The 22,210-nt window shown below is 39.0% G+C and overlaps 1 protein-coding gene and 1 pseudogene across 1 annotated transcript; both read left to right on the top strand.

Annotated features, from left to right (window-relative positions):
- The first annotated feature begins 3,092 nt into the window (after positions 1 to 3,092).
- On the top strand, positions 3,093 to 3,211 carry LOC120598216 (uncharacterized; annotated as a pseudogene).
- Positions 3,212 to 12,283: 9,072 nt separating this feature from the next.
- On the top strand, positions 12,284 to 16,430 carry RPL24 (ribosomal protein L24). Its single transcript, XM_039856936.1, has 6 exons — positions 12,284 to 12,455; positions 12,580 to 12,655; positions 13,241 to 13,351; positions 15,363 to 15,499; positions 15,792 to 15,855; positions 16,311 to 16,430. The coding sequence occupies exons 1-6, from the start codon at positions 12,451 to 12,453 to the stop codon at positions 16,389 to 16,391; spliced, it is 474 nt and encodes a 157-aa protein (XP_039712870.1). The 5' UTR covers positions 12,284 to 12,450; the 3' UTR covers positions 16,392 to 16,430.
- Positions 16,431 to 22,210: the final 5,780 nt, after the last annotated feature.

The following is a 22,210-nucleotide window of genomic DNA, read 5'->3' as shown; positions in this document are numbered from 1 at the left end:
GTGCTTCAGATAGTACCCCTCTTACATCTAAAATCAAATTGCTACACTTAACTAAATTGTCTCATCTTGTATGTATGTTAAACCCTGCAAGCTCCAATCAATTGGGAGGATTCTACTAACCAACACTATAAACCTCTCAACAAGTTAGCATTTTTTTGGCAGGCCCACAAGAAAGACTTTCCTTCCTATCAGCACAGTATACCTGATCTCTGCAACAGCTGATCGCCTATGGTGTTAATCCCCTCCTCAAAAACTTCTCTCTCGAAATTTAGCTTTCAAGGGCCACTAATAATCTGGCCTCACCTTACTTCTCACCATTCATTCCACTAGTTTTCACTTGGTGTTTTTGAGTGAAGGATTGACATAATGAAACGTGTTTTAGAAAGGTTAAGCTGCTCACATAACAAGGATGAATTGAAAAATAAAATAGTGTCAGGAAGGAGACTATCGTAATCATGAGTGGTAACCTTTAACAGAGCAGTTTCAGGAGAGTATTATATACAAGTTTAGATAACACAAAGTTAAGAGACTAGACAGAAAACTTGAACAGCATTTGTGGATAGTGTAACTTATTTTGACAAAACAAAAGTTTTCTAATTAGGATGAGAGCTTACATTTGAAAGAAGTAAATAAAATATGAAGTTTTAAAATTTTAAAACAGAATTTATTAATATAAAGACTTTTGACACTAAAGATTTTGAAAATACCAATTTTTTTACAATAAAAAAATCTTTATGTGAAGGTATGATTGCATAAAATTAAATATTTTCTTCTCTGGTTAGTATTCACTGGTGAACTCTTAATAGTCCTACTCCCTTATCTATGACCTATAACATGGAAGGAGAGACTCCCACTATGAAATATCTATTCATGAGTTACCTAGAAGCCCCATATGATCATTAACTTTCCTGATTATTATGTATTATTTTTAATAGGTGTTACATATATAGATTGTAATAAAAACCAAGCAATGCAAAAGCTTATACACTGACAGTTTCATGTGTTTTGTCTTTGCACTTGTCTAGAAGAGGGGCTACAGTTCTTTTATATTATTGACGTGGTCTGGAAGTCAAAAAGAAATTTAGAATCAAAGTTAAAGAATTTCAGTAATAAAATTCTACCATATTTGGATCACAGGGAGCCTAACTATTCTGCCTTATTATTGTAAGGAGATTCTAGCTAGGCTTCTGTGCAGAAATTAGTACTGAACAAATAGGAAGCTCTCTGAGAGGGGAAAACAATACAGGTTAGGGGACCAGTGAATTACTGCCTTCACCACCCTTCTGGATGTAAACTGCTAACTCACCATTCTCCAAAAATATGAAATTTCAGGAAAATGGACAGAGGCATCAATCCTAAATACCATGCAGTGTCGGGCCAAAATAATGAATATAGAAGTTAGCCATCTCAAGATAAAATACTAACATTTTTATTTTATTTTCCCCCATATATCAGCTAACATCTGAGAAAAAGAAGAGGTAGAAGTAAAACTAGATTTCAAGAATAAAGCCACTGTGATATTTTTCAGATGCTTTTATCTAATTGGGAAGAAGTTGTCTTTTATTGAAGAAAGTAATAAAGGAATCCTAGGCATTTTTATTTTGTTTCATTATCTCTTTTGAGATATTTCTAAAAAGCAGTGAAACCTATCAAAGTGATTCCTCGTGTTACCAATAGAAAATTAAGTGACTGTTTCAATAAAAAGGTTTAACTTTATACTTTGAAGACTTAAAAGCTCAGAAAGTTCACTTATAAGAGTGGTAGTTTTACTGTCCACCCCCCACCCCCATTTTGACTTTTTTTTTTAATGAGGAGTGTGATGGTTAATTTTATGTGTCAACTTGGCTGGGTCCCATTGCCCAGATACATGATCAAACATTTTTAATATTTCTGTGAGGGTGTTTTTGGATAAGATTTACATTTAAACTGGTAGACTTTGAGTAAAGCAGATTGCCCTCCATAATGTGGGTTGGCCTAATCTGAACACCTGAATAAAACAAGACTGACTTCCCCAAATATCATGAAATTCACCTGCAGACAGCCTTTGGACTTGAACTGTAACACTGGCTCTTTTGTGGGGTTCCAACCTGCCAGCATCCTGCAGATTTTGGACTTGCCAGCCTCCATAATCATGTGAGCCAATTCTTTACAATCTCTTCATTATTCAAACACACAGAGACACACACACACACACACACACACACATCCTATTGTTTCTATTTCTCTGGAGAATCTTGGGGGTTTGGGGAGAAGAGGGGCAATCAACTTCCAAGTAGCTTTTATATACTGAAGTCTTCATTCTATAATTATACATGATGGTCCACCTCATTTGGGGCTCCATTAACATCAGTTAGCGATATGAATTTTGTGCCTCTTATATGGTATATACCAGTGTAACTGATATAAGTGATCTAACTACAATAATTATTGAGATAGCATTTCTACACAGTTGCTTGTGCACAGAACGTCAAACAAGTTTTCAATTTTAATTTGCAAAGAATACTCTCTAAAAGAGTCTAAATATTTCTTTAGATGTTTTCTTTGTCCTTCAAGATATATTTTCTAGTTTAAAATAATGTAGCATGTATCAGTTTATTTTAATGTTATTGGAAAAATCTTAGAAAATATAGGCAAGCAAAGAGTAAAAATAAAAATTTTACATAATCCCCCTACCCAGAGATGGTCACTGTTAACACGTTGGCGTGTTTCCTGTTAATCATCTATGAATGGGAATATATCTAGACCCCCGCCTCCATATAGTTTTTAAACAAAAATGGATATATACTGTACGTAGATTTGGTACTGCTATTTTCAAGTAATATGTTTTGAAATTTTCCCTATTACTTATTTTTGGTCATCTCATACCCTTTAAAATTTTTTACCTTTTCTTCCTTTCCAGTTAAGAGAGGATAATATTAAACAGAAATATATAAAGCATATTGATATGCTGAGAAATGTAAATATGTGTTAACTTTTTCTTAAGTTGTACTTTCAAAACTTTGAAATCACTAAGATTTTCATATTTAACTAAACACAAAGTCTATAATACAGAAGGAATATGAATAACAATCTCTTTAAAATACAAATTCCTGATCTTCGGCCATGCTACCCTGAACAAGCCCAATCCCGTCTGATCTTGGAAGCTAAGCAGGGTCGGGCCTGGTTAGTATTTGGATGGGAGACCACTTAGGAAGACCAGGTGCTGTAGGCGTAAAAAAATTTAAAAAATAAGGGATTGTAAGCTGACAAGATTCTTGCAATCTGTGAGGTCAACCAAGCGTTGCCTCACCTAAAATAAATAAATAAATAAATAAAATACAAATTCCTTTCCATTCTCTCAAATGAAATAATAAACTTAAAAGGCTACTTTATATAGATATTTTCCAGCAGGGGTTGGCAAACTGTGGCCTGCAGGCCAAATCCAGCCTGCTGCCTGCTTTTGTACAGTCTATAGCTCATTATGGTTTTTATATTTTAAGTAATACTATTTCATGACACATAAATGATATGAAATTCAAATCCAAGTGTGCCTAAGTTTTTATTGGAATATAGCCATATATATTTACCTATTGTCTATGGCTGCTTTTACACTACAACAACAGAGTACTCGTGACTGAGGTCATACTATGGCATTTTTATCATTTCACACTGCTGCTACACACTACAAATCATAGTAACACATTTTTGCTGAGCATTTCAAGTGCCATGCAGATCACCATACTAGGACATTTTATTATTTTATTAGCAAGATATATACCTGTCAAATCAAAAAAAAAGTGGACTTAGAATATTCCATTTTTAAGGTACAATGAAGTGTGGATTATTTTGTTATCAAATTAGATGGCAAAGCATTATGTTTATTATGCAACGAACCTATATCTATGCTATAAGAATACAATTTATGTTGACATTACCAGACCAAGAACTCATCACAATATTACCAAATCACAAAAAAATTCAGAGAAGTTACAAAAATTAAAAACTATATCTCTGCATAATAAAATTCCACACAAAAAAAAGAAAAAAGAAATGAAGGAAATAAAGCTGCAACCAAAGTATATGTCCAAGTAGCTCATTTGCTAGCCATGCAAGAAATTTAACATTGATTGAATATGGCAGCTGAAAAAAATGTATCCAGAAAAAATAAACCTGTTTAAGACCATTAGCCTTTGAGTAAAAACAGCTGCTTAAAGTGTTGAGACCACTAGGAACAGCATCAATAGACAATTCAAATTATTTAGTGAAGGCAAATTATTTTGAGTGGTTTTCCCTGGCTCTTAACAAGTTGACGGATTTCAGGATACTGTTCATTTGTTCCTGTTCATTCAAGGAGTCAGTGTTTGAAGTGACTGGAGAATTAGCCTCTCTGAATAGGCTGCATGAAACAGGTGAGAATATTTTTGAAGAAACTGAGGAAACACGAATTCAATACACCTGAAGGGAAATCAGCTATGCCATTACAACTTATAGAAATAGAAATAGGTTTAGTTTGATAGATTTACACTTGTGAAAATGTATGTCTGGAAAGTTCTTTATTTCTTCAAATCAAAAGGAACGCTTTACTGGCTACATTATTCTTGGCTGGTAGTTCCTTTCATTTAATAGTTTGAATATTTGATTCCACTCCTTTCTGGCTTGTAAGGTTTGTGCTGAGAAGTCCGATGATAATCTAATGAGTTTTCCTTTATAGGTTACTGTCTTCTTTTCCCTGGCTGCCCTGAGAATTCTGTCCTTGTCGTTGATTTTTTGATAATTTTAATACAATGTGTCTTGGAGAAGACCTTTTGGGGTTGAGATAATTGGGTATTCTGTTGACTTCTTGAATTCCAAGCTACAACTCATTCCTTAGATTTGGGAAATTCTCGTCAACTATTTATCTGAAAATGCTTTCTAATCCTTGCTCCTTTTCCTCCTCTTCGAGAATGCTCATTATTCTTATGTTTCTTCTCCTGGTGGTATCAGCTAGTTCTTGTATTTCTCTTTCATTATTTTTCATTCTTCAGTTTCTCTCTTCTTTCTGATTTATTTCTAGATTTCTGTCTTCGATATCACTAATCCTTTCCTCCTTTTGGTCGACTCTATTTCTAAGCTTGCTATTTCATTTTTCAACTCTTGCAAAACGGAAGGCTGAGCCACAGCCCCCAACTCCCAATCCAGAGGATCCTTTCCCCGACACCCTTCAAGACTGAACACAGGGAGCTCACAGCACTCCCAGGCAGGATCGTTCAGGGAAATCACTGCACCTTCTCCCCTCCCCATCCTCCTGCAGGGAGCTCCAGTGGCTGCTGCTGCTGCTGCGAGGGCCAACATCCGACACCCACCCAGGGTTCTGACCTGTGGTAGTTCTTATGCGCAGATCGCACACTCAGAAGTGCTGGTGTGCAGTTTAGGTGTTTTTTGTTGAGTTTTAGATGTTCAGCTTATTGTTGTTTCAAGGGGAGAGATCTGGGGACGTCTCTCACTCTGCCATGTTTCTGAAGTCACTCTCCATTTGTGAAAATGTAAGGTGTTGAAATCCTATGGTTCTAACTAACGTCATTGTACTGTATTATCAATCAACAGGTACCTTGTAGAAAACATTTGAATCTACCATGTGTTATTTAAGCAGTAGTGTCAATGATAAATTTCATTTGCTCTCATGGACTCAACTATTGTCAGTCCACAAATTTTTGTCAGAATTAACAGCTACATATTCTGACTTGCCCCACCACACAACATTTGATGATTTACCAGTAGTATTGGTTTACTGTGATTTTTGTTTTTTAGCTCAGGGCCAAATTTTTCTAAATGAGAAGAACCTCCCTTAACCATTATTATAGAACACTGACTAGATGGCTTTAGAATTCATTTTTGCTAATTTGCTAATTTTGGTCACTCAATGATATTTCGTAATGAACTCAACCTAAAAATACAAGACAACACAGCACTTACATGCAAAACTTACTCTGTAGTAAAGTCATTTTGACAGTAACTAATATTATTTGGTTCACAAGTTAGAACGAAAAGCAAGATCTCCATTCTCACACGAATTTTCAGTGGTTATATTTTTCAAGCTCAAACTACAATTTAAGCAGTATTTTCAGACCTCATTGCAAATATAAAGGAAATTTTCATATTTCAAGACCTATTTAATTGTGCAATTGAGCAGCTTTCACTTAACTTTAAATTGTAAATGATTAATCTGACATGCTAAAAGGAAAATATTAAGAGAATAATCTATAATTGCCTTCTAAGAGATTAATATGCCCAATTTAAATCACATACCCTTGGATTGATTCCATTATTGGGTGGTGTTTATCTAGGAGAAAAGACATTTTCAAAGATTAAATTTGTAAAATATCATCACAGATCAGGATTAACAGATGAACATTTGCAATTGGTTTTGATTATATGGAATAACTTTGAATCCTAATTAAGAGAAATGTTTTCCTCTACCTCCCCCCCAAAATTTCATTTTTTTTCTTTAGTGGACCTATTTTACAAAAACATGTACTCAATATTATATTGTTTTAAATTTTATCAATGCCAATTTGGAAATCAGTTTTCTTTTGTTATAGAAATACCTACATAATATCCTCAATTTTGCCTCTTAGCCCGCAAAGCCTAAAATATTTACTATTCGCAGACCTCCTTTCTAGAGGAAATAAAATCTGTGTAGGAAGTTAGCCAATGGAAGGGAAGAAATATTCCAGCCAAAGAAGACAGCTTGGGCATATGAGTAAGAACCATTAGAATATGTGAAAAATAGTAGTTATAGCAAATCATATAAACATCATCCTTCATTCTTCTTGCCTTTTTGAACCAATTTGTAATACCAGTTTCTTCCAGGAGATGGCTACCTTTATCTTCCCAAAATTTTATTATGAAAAAATTTCCAACATGCAGAAAATTTGAAAGAATTTTATAGTGAACACTCATGAACTCACTACTTTGATTCTCTTACCAACATTTTATTATACTTGTTTTAGCACATATCTATCCATCTATCTTTCCACCCATAATGTTTTTTGATATATCAGTATGCCTTCCCCTATATACTTAAGCAAGTATTTCATTAACTAGTGCTCAATATTAATTACAATTTCCTTTATTTTAAAGTAAAAGTTACATACAATGAAATGCTCAAATATCAAATAAACATTTTCTGAGTTTTGACAAATTGTGTAATTAATCTTAAACCCATAAATAGATAGAACATTACTATGAGCACAGAAAGTCCTCTTATACCCCTTCTCATTCAATCTTTCTCATATCTCCCAGAAGTAACCACTGTTCTGATTTTTGTTTTCCACCATAGGTTAATTTTGAATGGTGTAGAACTTGATATATACAGAATCATACAGTATTTACTTATTTTTTGTAAGGCTTTTTTCAGTTAGCATAATCTCTGGAACTCATATGTTGATGTGTGAAATCAATAATTCATTCCATTTAATTTCTGAATAGTAGTCCATTGTATATGTATATATTGTAGTTCACTTATATATTCATCTATTGATGGGGAACCTAGACTGTTTCCTGTATGTATTATGAATATAGCTGCTATAAACATTCTTGTATAAAGTTTGCTTTTGCTTTAAAAAAGTTTTTAAAATTAAGAAATAATACAGGTGGTGCTTATTCTTCCTATTTTTCAAGAATGAATTATGGGACTTAAGTCTTTCGATCCAAAGCACATTATAATTGTTTGAAACTTTTTATCATGGAAAAGTAATTAAAAGAGTACATAACAATATAGAGATTATTTTAATGAACCCTCCTACCCAACACCCAGCTTCAACTATTATCCACTCTTGGTCATTTTTTCATCCATGCCCTTACCTATGGGACCCTCCCTCATATTAAGGCAAATCCCGGTCAGCATGCTATTTCACCTGTAAATATTAGTATGGGTCTGGAAATATGTTTTTTAAAATAAACATAATCACAGTACGATTATAACATAACACCTAAAGGATTGACAGTACATCTTAATATCATCAAAACTCCAATCAATATTGAAATTACCCATGGTCTGTCCAGCTCGTTTGTTCAAATCAGGCCTCAAATAAGATCCAACGATTGCAATTGGTTGAGGGGACTCTTAAATTTCTTTAATCTATAGGCAGAGCCAGCTTCAACTTGTGCAATCATTGTATTCACAAAGGATCCCACTCTCAGGAGCATCTCATACATGAGGTTTATGTTCTGTGGTCACTGTCTTGAAAGTCTTAATAATTGTATATTTGAATTTGTATTTTGTAAGTGAAGTACAATGGGACAAGAGAGCACGTGTCTAGGGCTTGGAGCCTCAGCTCACAAGTTGGCCCACTTCCTAGGGGAGGCTTCTAGAGAGTCGCTGTTTCTACAGTCCGCTGATGCTAGCTTCTACCTATCCCTCCCCCTCTCCCAAGCTAGCAGCCTCACTGTGCATTCCACAAGTGGCTGGTTGTCCACCACATCCAGGACCCAGGTACATAACACATCCCAGGGTATTGCCTGTTTGCTGTGGGTTGAACTAGGAAAACAGTGGAAGGATATGACTGTCTCTACTTCCTGGCCTCTACTACACAGAATGTTGGTCCAGTTCCTTGCAGGTTGGGACCCCTAGAGCTGGTGTGCCTTGTGTGTTCCAGTACACACGACAAGTCACAGAGCAGATCCCTGGGCACCTGTGAGGGAGGGCCTGCAGGGGCCCAGTAAATGTCTTCACCTGAGGGAGCATGACGTCAAATAGCTAATGAAAAAATACCATGAAAGGTCAAGAGACAGATTGCAAAAGAAATACCTTAACATGTTAGTACCTTTAACAGCATCTTTTCCTGCTCTTTGTAAAAAGGAGCCCACTCTCATTTTATACTGGGCCCTGGAAATTATTTATGCAGCTTTCCTTGTCCAAAGGTTCTTCTCTCTCACTCTCTCCTTACAATGCTGTTGAAGAAATTAAGTCACCCTGTAGATGCTGACTGCATCACTGTGGAGTCATTTTACTTGCCCATTTGTCCCCTATATTTCATGTAATCGATAGTTAAATAAGAAGACTTCCTTAGATGTTTGTTATGTATTTTCTTTTTTAAATTATTTAATTTTTCAATTACAGTTGACATTCAATATATTAGTTTAGGTGTCCAGCATAGTGGTTAGACGTTTATATAACTTATGAGATGATCCTCCCATAAGTCTAATACCCACCTGACACCATACATAATTATTACAATATTATTGACTATATTCCCTGTGCCATACTTTATATCCCCATGAGTACTTTGTAACTACCAATTTGTATTTCTTAATCCCTTCACCTTTTTCACTCAGCCCCCCTAGATTTTTTTAAAGAATGCTTTCTAATTTTTAAGAATAACTTTCATAATTTTTAATAATGCTTTAAAACTTTAAAGAAAGCTTCATAACTTTTAATGTTGTATAATTTTTAAACCTAAAAATTTTCTAACTTAGTTACTAGGCATTGCTTTCAAAGCCCTCCCTAAAGTCAATGCCTGAGTGTCTTGGGATTGACCAGCCTGCTGGGAACTATAGTGGTATATTCTTTAAAAAAAGCAAGATCACTCTTATACCCAGAAGAGAATGTTATTAGAAGAAAATTCTCAGAAGCATTTACTTGGTTTCTAGAGGTGATAAACACAGAGATACACTATCCAAACCAAGAGCTTGCTGCCCAATAATAGGCATCGTGGTCAGCTGCATCCTCCAGCTGTCAGTAGGATCTGGTTCAGCTGCGGAGAACCACCTCACTTAAGTCATGACTCTCTGGGGCAACCTTTATCTGGTGACTAAGCAAAGTAGAGGTATAATGAGGTTGATCATTTGACCCAAAATGATATACTCTGACAGGCAATAATCATTCTAGAGCTCCTGGCAAGGCTGACTGAGGTTTAATTGAGCCAGCAATGTATTTAACTTTCTGCCTAATACTTCTTTCTCCCCCTTCTTTCATAGGACTTGATTCCTAATAAATATCTTGCACCCTAAATCCAGTCTCAGTAAATGCTTCCAGAGAAGCCAGCCTGTGACACTAGGTGATGTTATCCCACATAGTTTACTATTTACTATTATAGGTACGTTACTCCTAAAACATATTCTATTCCAAACACTCCTCTGAACTTGTTTAACTTCCCACCACACAGTTCTACCTTAATGTCTCATGGGCATCTTAAAATTAATCTTTCCAAAACTGACTTTACCCCACAAACATGCTCTTTCCTCTTATCTGTCTTCTTTTGACAAATACCACTATTCACTAAGTCCCATCTTCACAACATCCTTACCTCCTTTATTTTCTATTGTTATGTTAACAAATTATTCCCAAGTCATAGTTTAAAACAATAAGCATCTATGATCTCACAGTTTCTGTGGGTTAGGAATTCAAGAGGGTTTATCTGGGTAGAAACTTGAAGAGCAAGAAACATGTGCTGCCTCAGAGCCTCTGGAAGGAGCACAGACACCTTGATTCTAATCCAGCGATACTGATTTCAGACTTTTGGCCTCCACAATTGAAAGAGAATACATTTCCAATGTTTTAAGCTACCAAGTTTGTGGTAATTTGTTACAACAACCACGGGAAATAAATACAACAGGTGAAGTATGTAGAAAAGGTGAATAGGCAATGAAGAGAAGAACGCTATTTTCAGGAGCTATATACAGACCTGAGAAGAGCACCAACTTTGGATCAGAATTGCTCCATAAATAAAAGAGATTGGAGTAAAGCTGAGCCTTTTGCCTATAAAAGAAACTGTAAGGATAATGTCGTAAAAATTTATGGGTAGTGTTAGAAACTTGTGCTTTGTGACACTTCATAAGATGCTTTTAGGAGTTTCTGTATAATGTTTTCTTATTCTGAGAATGTTTGAACACAATTTCATATGTGGTACACACAATGTGTTACAAAGAATCATCAAATACCAGCTCAAGAATGCCCTCCAAGAAAGAGTAAAAGGACTAAAATCCTTAAGACTTACTTTCCTGCTTTACCTCTGGAGAGCTAGTTAGGCCAAATGTAGTTTTGAAGACCAATAAAATAAAATATTTCTAAAATACCTGGGAAGGGGCTATAAATTCAGGGGTTCTGTGGAGCAAAGAGGACCAAATTCCTGCAAGTGAATCTTGGCTCCACCCTCTCTACTTAGAACTAGCCATGACTTGGATCTTGTAGAAGCCAGAACTATTCCAAAAAAAAATTTTTTTTTTTTTTTTTTGCAATTAACCATTTGTTTAATCAGCAGTAATTTAAAACAGAGAGTTGGATGAATGTCAGTTGATTGAATTCATCAAGCCATGGAAGCCCAAAGCATTCATCTGCCTACAGTCTACGTAGACATTATCTTTCCAAAGTATACCAGGTATTCTCAACAGCTGGTCAGAGTTGGCCAGGCTGTCAAATTCCTCCTCTTTGCTTTGCTTTTCAGTTCCACCCAGATCTCCGTTAACTCATCCTTGAGACTGATTTCAGCATAACTGTACAGCTTTCCTAACATCAATCAGCCACCTTATTGGATTTTCCAAATCTCTTCAACTACCTACTTACATAAAGTTTTTAGGGTAAGCTGCTTATATAGATAAATAAATCAGTCATTACATATCTGTTTCCTAGGAATGTCTTTGGCCACTCCCCATCCATCACATGCCGGAGTATCTAGCATTACAGAAAGGCTCAAGAGATTGAGACGTTGACCCTCCCGTCTCTTGGCCAGAGCCCTGTTTTTTAGGCCTCCACCAGGCAAGGGCTTTGCCCTCCTCTGCACCAGCGGCTGAGCTCCAATAGACAGCAGCCCTGCAACCTAGCTCTTGCCCGAAGGCAGTCGTCATTTTGCAGTACTATGGCGCTTACTTAACAGGGATTTTATAAACTGAGTGAATGGATGTAAATTCTTTAGCATAAGTCCTGGCACAGAGAGTACTCAATGAATGTTAGTTAACGCAAAGCGCCATTACGCACAGCTCGATTTGCACGGCTTGGGAGACAGTTCAGATGTCATTACTTTTTTGTAAATGGTGAAACTATTAAAATTTAATGTTGTTGATTGAAATAATGGACCAACACGGAGGGCAAAAATGTGATTTCAGGTTTTACCTGCGGGGTATTCATTTGTGGGTTACTAAACTATAGGAGGGAGAGTTCATATTCCTGCGGCAGGATGATGGCTCTAGGACACCTGACCGTAGGAGGAATATGCCGCGGGAATATGACTCCCAAACCAACCGCCTGATGCCTGCGTACGTGTGTCTGTCATCCCCTCTCGCCCGCAAAGGTTCCGCCGCCTTTTGCAGAATTCCTTCGTAGGAAGGCGACGGCGGTTGAAACCTAAATCAATCACCCGGTGGGTGTGACGTCATCACCGAGCGCCGGGGCTATAGGAAGCAATTGGAGGACGAGATTGCCGCACGACCTTGTAAGGCCTATTCCCATGATCCTCTCCTTCTCATCACCATCTTTCCTCTCCAGCAGCCACAGCCATGAAGTAAGCAGGCGCCGTGGATACTAATCCGCTTCCATCTTCAGGCAGATCGCCTCCTTGGCGTTGCGGGCATGGCCACTCCTTGCTGTAGACAACCTACCTAATGAGCTTTCGCTTTTCATTACAGGGTCGAGCTGTGCAGTTTCAGTGGGTACAAGATCTACCCCGGACACGGGAGGCGCTACGCCAGGACCGACGGGAAGGTGAAAGGCCGCGTCGGCCAAACACGACTTGTGCTTTTAACTGGAACGACCGGTCTAATTCGGTCTACGCGGGTTCATTTACCACATCATTCTTGGTCCCTGAAAGACTTGCTTCGGGGACACTGCAATGGTTGTAGGGATCGGAAACCTCTTAAGTGAACCATTCTTGAGCTTTGATGTAGTGTGAGTCGGGTCGGAAATTAGGAGTTTGTGTAACTTTAGTGTCCTGTGTGAGGGAAATGGGCCTCCGAGGTGTCTGGCTGTGATAGGGACACTCCTTGGAATCGGGGGAATGACAGGAACTGGATGTCGCCCGGAATTTGATGCCCTCCCCTCCCCTCCCCTCCAACATGAGTTTAGCTTTGCCTGCTCGTGAGAAAAGATGGGACCAAATGCAAAGATCTTCCAGGAGCCACCCAATTAACTGCTAGTTCTGTAACAAGTCATTTGGTCTCTGTGGGCACCAATTTCGTAGAGTGAGAGGATAGAATTAGAATATTAATTTGCTAAGGATTTCAAGCTCAGCCTTTTCTACTTTGTATAGTTTGAGTAGGTAACTTCTGTACTTTGAACTTGTCTTGACAGGTTTTCCAGTTTCTTAATGCAAAATGCGAGTCAGCATTCCTTTCCAAGAGGAACCCTCGACAGATAAACTGGACTGTCCTTTACCGAAGAAAGCACAAAAAGGGACAGTCGGTGAGTTGAAATATACTTTGATATAACGTGACTATCTCTTAAGTTGCATAAACTCTGACCCTCAGTTGCTGCTCTGTAAAATTGTAACTAAATGAGACAGTATATGGAAGTGCTCTTAAACTATGAAATATCTAACAGTGAAGTGAAAGTGATATAAACAGTGCCTCCTCATACATCTAAGTTGTTAACAGTGGATGGAAACTAGTTATTATGGTAGCTTGGTTTATATTGTTCGTAGGATTCTAACACAGGTATTGATGGAGTCTTCCAGCATACTAATTGTCAAGAAGACAATTAGTGCTCTTTTCACTTGATGGAAATTTTTGAAAAAAGATTTGAGTGCCTTGGCAGTAGGATTAGTATCTAGGAGGTTTGGAATATTTAGATTTGTGAATATTTAGTAAGCCATTCTTGGATGAAAGACAGACATTACTAGGTATTGTGGGAGTTCAAAGGAAGGAGAAATTTCTTTCAATTTAATTTAAAAATAGATTTGACACGTCTGCTTAGGATAGCCATTATCAAAAAAAGGGAAAATACAAGTGTTGGCGAGGATGTGGAGAAATTGGGAACTATTATGCACTATTGTGTGTAAGATGGTGCAGGCACTATGAAAAACGTTTTGGCAGTATCTCAGAAAGTAAAACAGTTACTGTACAATCCAACAATACCATTTCCAAGTACATACCCAAGAGAATTGTAAGCAGGAACTTACACAGATAACTTGTATGTTGATATTCATAGCACTATTATTCCCAGTAGCCAAAAGGTGGAAACAACCCAAATGTCCCATAAGTGGACAAGTAGATAACAAAATGTGGTATATAAATGGAATATTACTCAGCTTTAAAAAGCTGACAACCAGCTAGCATGGATGAATCTTTAAGACATTATGCTAAGTGAAGTAATCCACACATAAAAGGACAAATACTGTATGAACCCACTTTAATGAGGTACCTAAAGTAGGCAAATTCATAAAGACAAAAAGTAGAGGTTATCAGGGTAGGGTGGGGTGGGGGAAGAACAAGGAGCTATTTAATGGGTGTAGAGTTTGAGACGATGAAAAAGAACTGGAGGTGGATAGTGGTGGTTGTTGCACATAATTGTGCTTGTACTTAATGCCACTGAGATAGTTATAAACTTAAAAATGCTTTAAAATGGTCAACTTTTATGTATATTTTGCCACAATGAAAAAAAATATTTTTAAGTGGATTTGAGATATGAAACAGGTAAATAGTGGCATTTTCTACAATGAAAATTCATCTGAGTAACATGTTTAAAATGAGCATTTTAGTTAACCACAAATGTGCCCTATTTTCTCTGTGTATTCTGTTCAAAATTTTAAAGATACTTAGCATATCCCTGCCTTAATAAACACTTGTCTTTGTTTAATTTTCCTTGGACTTAGAGGTGCACCGCAAGATATTTTTTCTCATAAGCGCTGTAGAATAGGTTTCTAATATAAAATCTGCAGTAAATGTTTGAATTGTACTGTCTTGATCCCTAACACTTGGTGGCTCTCCAGTCATATGATTTTTTTCTAATTTGACTATTTCTCCCAGTGATAGTACTTTGAGTAAAAACAAAATAGGTGAGTTGAAGTTTGACACTTTTTTCCCAAAAGTAAATTTTTTAAATGGTCTTACTAAAATCACTTTTAAAATACTATCCAGTTAACTTCCTAAGAGTTTTAACTTTTTATAGTAAAAAATGGCCAGGATTTAACCAGTCCAAAATAAAAAGGCCCAAGAGAGGGATCCCATGTCCCCTTTTGACATGTGATGATAGAGCTACAGTGGGAAGAGGATCTTCACCTCACATTGCTGGTACCCTGACTTCCAGCCTCCCAAACTGTGGGAAATAATTTTTTGTTTATAAGATACTCAGTCCAGTATTTTGTTACAGCGGCCTAGATGGACAGGGACAAATACTAATCTTAAAAGACTTCATATCCCCCACCTTAAAGACTTGCTCATTTCTTCCCCAAATTCATGTTCCCATCTATTTGTAGGAGGAAATTCAAAAGAAAAGAACCCGCCGTGCAGTCAAATTCCAGAGGGCCATCACTGGTGCGTCTCTTGCTGATATAATGGCCAAGAGGAATCAGAAACCTGAAGTTAGGAAGGCTCAACGAGAACAAGCTATCAGGTAAGGAAGCTTTCATTATTTGGGTTTAGTAACACAGAAGTTTATAATATAGTCTAAATGATTTGTTAATTTCTATATGCAATTAAAGCTACTGTATAATTTCTAATATATATTAAGGTGACTTGGTGGTTAATGACATTTATTGACAAATTTTTTGGATATATCCTAAAAATGGAGATGGGGAAGGAATATAATTCCACTTTTCCAAAACACTCTAGTTCCTTGTTAATAAGCTGTACCCGTAAGGATTAAAGTACTTTGCCTTAAGTTATTTTTAATTTTAACCCCACAGGGCTGCCAAGGAAGCAAAAAAGGCTAAGCAAGCATCTAAGAAGACAGCAATGGCTGCTGCTAAGGTAATTGTTGGATTGTCTTGGAGCAGGAAAGCTTATTTTTAATCCAAATTATGGTTAATGAAAGTTTTAAGTCTTTAAAGAATTTAGTGCAAGGCTCTAATGGAAATGATGTTCATAACTAGATTCTTAGTGTTTTGTTTCTTAAAGTTTATTTTGAAATAATTTTAGATTTACAGAAAAGTTTTCAATAACTAGAGTTTACACAGCTTACAATTCAGCATCCCACATTGCATTTAGTTATATCTCTTTGATTCATCCAGTCTATGACAGTATCTTTGACTATGTTTCATATAAAGGTAGACTTTTAACTTTGGGAGGCTTCTTAAAAATAATATTAAGAATGCAGTTAAATAATTAGGAAAGCAATCTAAGATACATGAAGAATTTGAACATGAGAGGGGTAGTTGGTTAAAAAAGAAAATTGCATGGAATAATACCACGTTATTCTTTTCCAGGCTCCCACAAAGGCAGCGCCTAAGCAAAAGATTGTGAAGCCTGTGAAGGTTTCTGCTCCCCGAGTTGGTGGAAAACGCTAAGTTGGCAGAAAATTTTAAATAAAGATCTGAATATAACTAGATCGTGGTGATTTTTTTTACCCTAAAAACAGGCATGTTGGGCCTACATAGTAATACCTGAACTACAGAGAATTTAAGAGTTAGGCATTTTTAAAGAGTTCATTTCTCTGGAATAATACTTCTAATGTAAGCCTCTTAGTTGGAGAGATATTAAGCAAAAAGATGGAAATTAAGATCTGTGGTTAAATGCTAGCTTTGCTCAGCTGAGGTGTAAGGGCATGCTACAAAGTTCACTGTCCTAAGTGTTTGGTTATATGGCTGATTACTAGGGTGCTGTATAGATTGAGTCCGAGTCTATTGCTAAAAGATACTTTTATCTATCACTTGTGTCTGCAGGAAGTAAACCTTAGTGAATTTTCTTGTTACATTATCCATTTCCATGATGAGTTGACATTTATATTGGGTTTGCCTTTTCACTGGAATCCCAACCTCTTCCCATTGGCTGATAGCCGAGTTATAAGTACTTAAAGCTATCGGCTGTTTTTTAATCTGCTCTTGACTTCAGAAAACAAGCTTAAAAGGACAACTTGATTAGAATGTACTTACAAATTTCCAACATTTGACGGAGCCATAGTAAAAACTAAAAATTCCTGCTATTGTAAAAGTAGCCTGCTGGTGTTCAACAGCTGAAATATGAAAAGTAATAATCATAATTTATGTTGAATAAAGAAGTAAATCATCTTATATGTACCACATTATGTGAAGTTCCAAGGATACAACAGTGAACAAGCCACATCCTCTTGAGAAACATGCTTTTACATATATGAATATTAGGTGAAAGCAATATCAGACATTGACACTTACTCCCACCTCCATTCTATGCAAGGTGATGAATTAATCTTCCTAGTGCATGTTAAATTCAGGCAGTGTTCTAAGTGTTGGGAGTACCAAATCAATGAAACAGTCCCTTTGGGGTACTTAAACTAAAAAGGTGTAAAATCAATATAAGATGCAAGATAACACTGCCTAGTTTTTGCTTAGAAATAATTGAGATTTTGTTTAAAAACTTTATTGTGGTAATGTTTCCTTTATGAAAATGTAGGGAAAATAAGATCCTTATTTGGCTGTGAACAAGGAAAAAAAACCCAACCTGAATAGAGATATGGATTCTACTTTTTGGACACAATAAAATGTCCCCTTAAACCACTATTCTGGTCTGAATGTCTGAAAGTGGAACTGCCAGTTCTGATTACCCTTAAATTCTGGGTAGCCTGCATCCCTGAGGGACCTAGAAAAAAACTATGGATAGTCCCACTCGCATGTGAAAACGGGCACCTCTGGGTCCTGTGGCTTGAGATCCCTCAGGTGATCTCATTACTGTTTTGGCATAAAAATGAGAAATCACAAAAAATAGGGTTGACCTCAAAAAACAGTAAAGCTATATACAAAAAAAATTTGCACGGTTAAGATGCATATTACAAACTCGGGACAAAAAAATATATTGACCCTGTTAATTTCCTTATATATAACTCAAAATTATTAAAAAGGTTGCCCCAATAATAGCCAAGTATATAAATTGATCATTCACAGAAGAGAAGTAGAAGTAAATGTAAAAATTTCACAATTCTAAATAAAACAATGGGATACCAAAATTTATCAGGAAATTTTTTTAATGTTACTGCTGATGAAAGTTTATTTTGATGTGTTTTATATCTGTTGGGATCCTAGTCTACATTTCTGCTTTGTACTATATTAACTGTTTTGTCCTCGTAAGTTTTCCAGGAATATTTTAATTGTCATACTCACCCAAGACGTGGGGAGGTATTGACCCAGCGATTCACCATTGTTGACTTTTCGTTTCCATTTCCATCACTGCACATACCATTGCCCTGAACATCTTGTATGTGGATATTTTCTGCATTTTGGATAGTTTTCTTAGATTCCAAAAGTGTAATGACTGGATTAAAGGGCATGGAAAATAGGTTTTCGAAACATTCAAATTACTTTTAGGAAAGACTCAATAGCATCCATCTCCACAGACCTTTCTTATTGCTATGCTGGCAACATTTGATGTTTTTTATTCTTATTTTCAAAAATTTACTTTTTTGAATAGGTGATGCCTGACACAGGTTACAAACCCCAAACTATTCCAAAGGGTGAGTGGGGAAGTCAATCTCACACCAGTTCATTTCCCAGAGAGTATTAACTCCCTGTGACCTGGCCACCTCCATCTACCTTGACCAGCCCTTGCAGGGACTTTCCTTGCTTGTTCTTTTTTGTCAGGGAGAGGGGCATTTTTGTAATCATTTGACAAGATTTATAGGAGCTTGTTCTTTTACTGTCATAAAATACATGACATAAAAGATGCCATCTTAACCATTATTAAGTGCACAGTTTAGTGGCTTTAAGTGCATTCACATTGTTGTGTAACCATCCCTAACATCCATCTCCAGGATTTTCATCTTCCCAAACTGCAACTCTGTCCCCATTAAACAGCAACTCCAGCCACCCCACCCCACCCCAGCACCCACCATCTGCTTTTTGTCCTGGGAATTTGACTCCTCTGGAGATCTCATGTGTGGAATCACACAGTGTTGGTCCTGCTGTTTTGTTCTTTATAACGCCTCATCTTCCGAGTTCATTTTTGTCTTTGCTTTCGCTGTCACTATCCAGGAGAACCTGCAGGACCTATTCCTGGAGGTTGACCCTCTGACAAGCAGGTCCTCAGTGCTGACCACTGTGGGCCCTGCTGACTGCTCTGGGAGAATGCGCTAACTGAGCTCTTCTCCACATGTTGGGGTCACCTGTCCCCCCATCTTGTCCTTGTACCGTGTTTTCAGCCTTCCAGGGGCCTCAAGCACCCACATATGGAGAGTGTTGCTCTCTCTCCCTGACCCTGGCCAGTGTCCCCCTCCTGTTGTTTCTCTTCCAGGCTTTGAGCCCCAAAAGATTCATTTTGGAATTCTTGTCTGGGTACCTTGAGTATCGGAAGTTGCTGACTAGAAGAAAAAGGCTCCCCAAGTGACATGCCACCAGGACATTGGGTGCTGAAGTTGGTCCCGGGCCAAAGGTCTTCAGGCTTGGGCACCACCTTGGAGCCAGGAACATGGCTAGGACCAAGGCTGTTAGGAGGTGATGGGATATTTTGAGGCCCTTCTTCTAACTCCCTGCACCTTCTGAGCTCATATTTTTGGTGGACACTTTGGTGATGGGGCAAATAAGGATTGGTATTAGGTACTTTTCCTGGACCAAGTAGCAGCCTCTTCCACTCACTTCACATGCCAGCTACAGGCAGATGATGACTTAAGAAATGTTGTGGGACCACTTGGGGCTGGGTTCCAGGTGTGCATGTGAGTTGGGTCCTGGAGGTCGGGGAGCAGGAGTCATCCACTGCCCTCTATAGAGCAGGAAATCCTGCCTGTTCTGCGGTTGCCCTAGACTGGGGAGGGAGTCCATTGAGCGCTTGTATGGTGGGCGGCAGGTGTCCAGGGCACTCTCGTTCTTAGTAAGCAGCTGCCCTCTGTGGAACAGTTAAATCCAAGGTGAAGAACTCGGATTTGGGGCCTGGCAGCGCTCCAAGTTTAAGGACAGTCCTGAGCGGCGGCCGCGGCTACCCTCTGCTGAGTGTGGCGTTAGAGATAGGGCACTGAGTTGGAGGTCTCATGGTCCCGCGGATGTCAGGGGGATTCTGTCCACATGGCGGAGCAGGGTTGCGGAGCCAGAGGCTTGAGCCGCGCCCTCCCCTGCTAGTGAGGATCCGGTGCGTTCTGGTTGCTGGCACCTCAGTGACTCCGGCCCAACGGGGTTGCCCGGGAGAGAAGCCCGGCCACCCTGGCCAGCCAGACCGTCTGGCGCAGTTCCAAGAGGCGTTGGGAGCGAGTACGCGGACCCAAGGCACTGCAGAAGGACGTGAAGGTGGGCGCCAACACGAAGGTGTAGTTCAAGATGCGAGCAACAGGCCCAGAACCCGGCGAATGGGCGAGCGGCACACCATCGCCCGAGGCGCAGGATGAGGCGAAGAGCAGTAATACCTACGGCGGGAGCGCCACTTCTCTGTTCAATACGGCTTCGGGCCTGCGCCTGGCTTCTACAGCCACGCTGGGCGTCACCATGCCTCCTCCTGACGTCACCTCGCGCCCCCGCCCATTCGCCCGGGACTTCCTGACCGCACCAACTGGACGCCCTCCCCAACCTCCTTCCCGGGGATCTGTGTCCAATCCCACCTCACTTCTTGTAGTGACTGGCTCCCTCTCCCCCAACCCAAAGCCATCATTACACAGGTGGAGCAACGCCGGGAGCGTGCAGATGGACTTGAGAGCAGACAGGGGGAGAGCAGGAGAGCAGGCAGGGGGAGAGCAGGCAGGGGGCGAGCTCTCGACCCTTGGTGCGGGTCCTGCACCTAGGACTTTCTGTGGTATTACCACAGGCGCCCATGATCCTGATACTACAACTGCTCCCTTTGCTGCCACCATCTGATAGCTGGTTCTGATGATGGGACCTCGGGACAGAGAGATCCACTGCAGAGTGGGCAAGCTGCAGGTGGCCTAGGGCAAGGACAGAGGAGGTGCATTCCAGGAGGAAGGATCATCACACTCAAGGTCTAGGGCAACGAACGTAGGCTGCCCATCTGAAAGGTGGAAGTGCTGTACCTAGACAGCACCCCATCACCCTTCCTATGCTGTTGTCTGCCTCTTCCCCATCACTGTGTCGTCACTGATTTAGTCCTGCTCGCTGCTGGCATCACTACATCCCTGTTCTTACAGGACAGTAAGTTTAGCTTTTCACAAGAAGACAATTGGATCGTCTGTAAAAATTTTATTGAAACATCTCTGTATTGGCTCAAAGGCACAGAGAATCCAAGTATTAGTGAGCTTCTTGGTGCTTTCACAGGTTGTTTTGGCAGAAATGGAATTGGATGTAGAGGGATTTCAATTTGTCTTTGCCATTCCACTTTTTTTTAACTTACAATTTTATTTTAACCTACTTACCTTTTCTATTGAGTTTTAAAGGGCATGAATTTCACAGCAGAAGTGTGGTGGTGCTGGCATAGCACATACACAGTCCTTGGAGGGTGGATTTGGACATCTACCCATGGAGGGAGGGGTGTATCTCCACCTTCTAATTGCTTCTCCCTCCTCCAGCAGTGGTATGTCTGCAGATTGAGAGACCCTAAGTAAATCCCAGGCCTGGTAATTCTGTCTGTCTTCTGGGCCTGCGTCCTACCATACCTACAGCCGGAATCTTTCAAGGATGTTGCCTCCAGAATCAGGGTCACTGCATTCACCTGTCTGCCCCTCGCCTGTATCTGCAAAGGTTAAAGAGCTTTCCCCATCAACTGCAGACTCCCGGGCTAGGAGAGGAAGGGGTTGGTCAGGCCCCAGAAGAGCACTGCCAGTGCCTGATCCCAGTTGCCTAGGAATGTATCGGCCTGTGGCTCGTCTCTGCACTGCAGATACAACCAAGGGACAGGTGATCAGAACCTCTGCTCTGGACTACCAGCTAAAAATCTGAAATTGGACCTACACTGCACATTGGAAAATGCAGTTCAAATCTCCTAGGCCTTTTGTGCATTCAGTATATATTGGGTGTAAAATGGAGAATTCACCCTCCCCCCGTGTACATCTGAAAATATGCAAATACGATGTAAGAAAATAGTGCTAGCTATTCCTCCCACTCCTTGCCAGCATGATTGCCTTCATATACAGAAAATAGTCACTATATAAACTGATTATTCCAGAAAAATCCCGACTATTCGATGGGTGGCTTGGCACCAGGGGCTTAAGTTTAGAAATTACAAGGCACTTAGATTTTAATAGCGTTTAACTGGAAGCTACCTTTCT

Source organism: Pteropus medius, unplaced genomic scaffold, assembly GCF_902729225.1.
Source record: "Pteropus medius unplaced genomic scaffold, Ma_sr-lr_union100, whole genome shotgun sequence".
NCBI classification, from domain to species: domain Eukaryota; kingdom Metazoa; phylum Chordata; class Mammalia; order Chiroptera; family Pteropodidae; genus Pteropus; species Pteropus medius.
The sequence above is the reverse complement of the archived record's forward strand: the minus strand, read 5'-3'. Positions and strand labels throughout refer to the sequence as shown.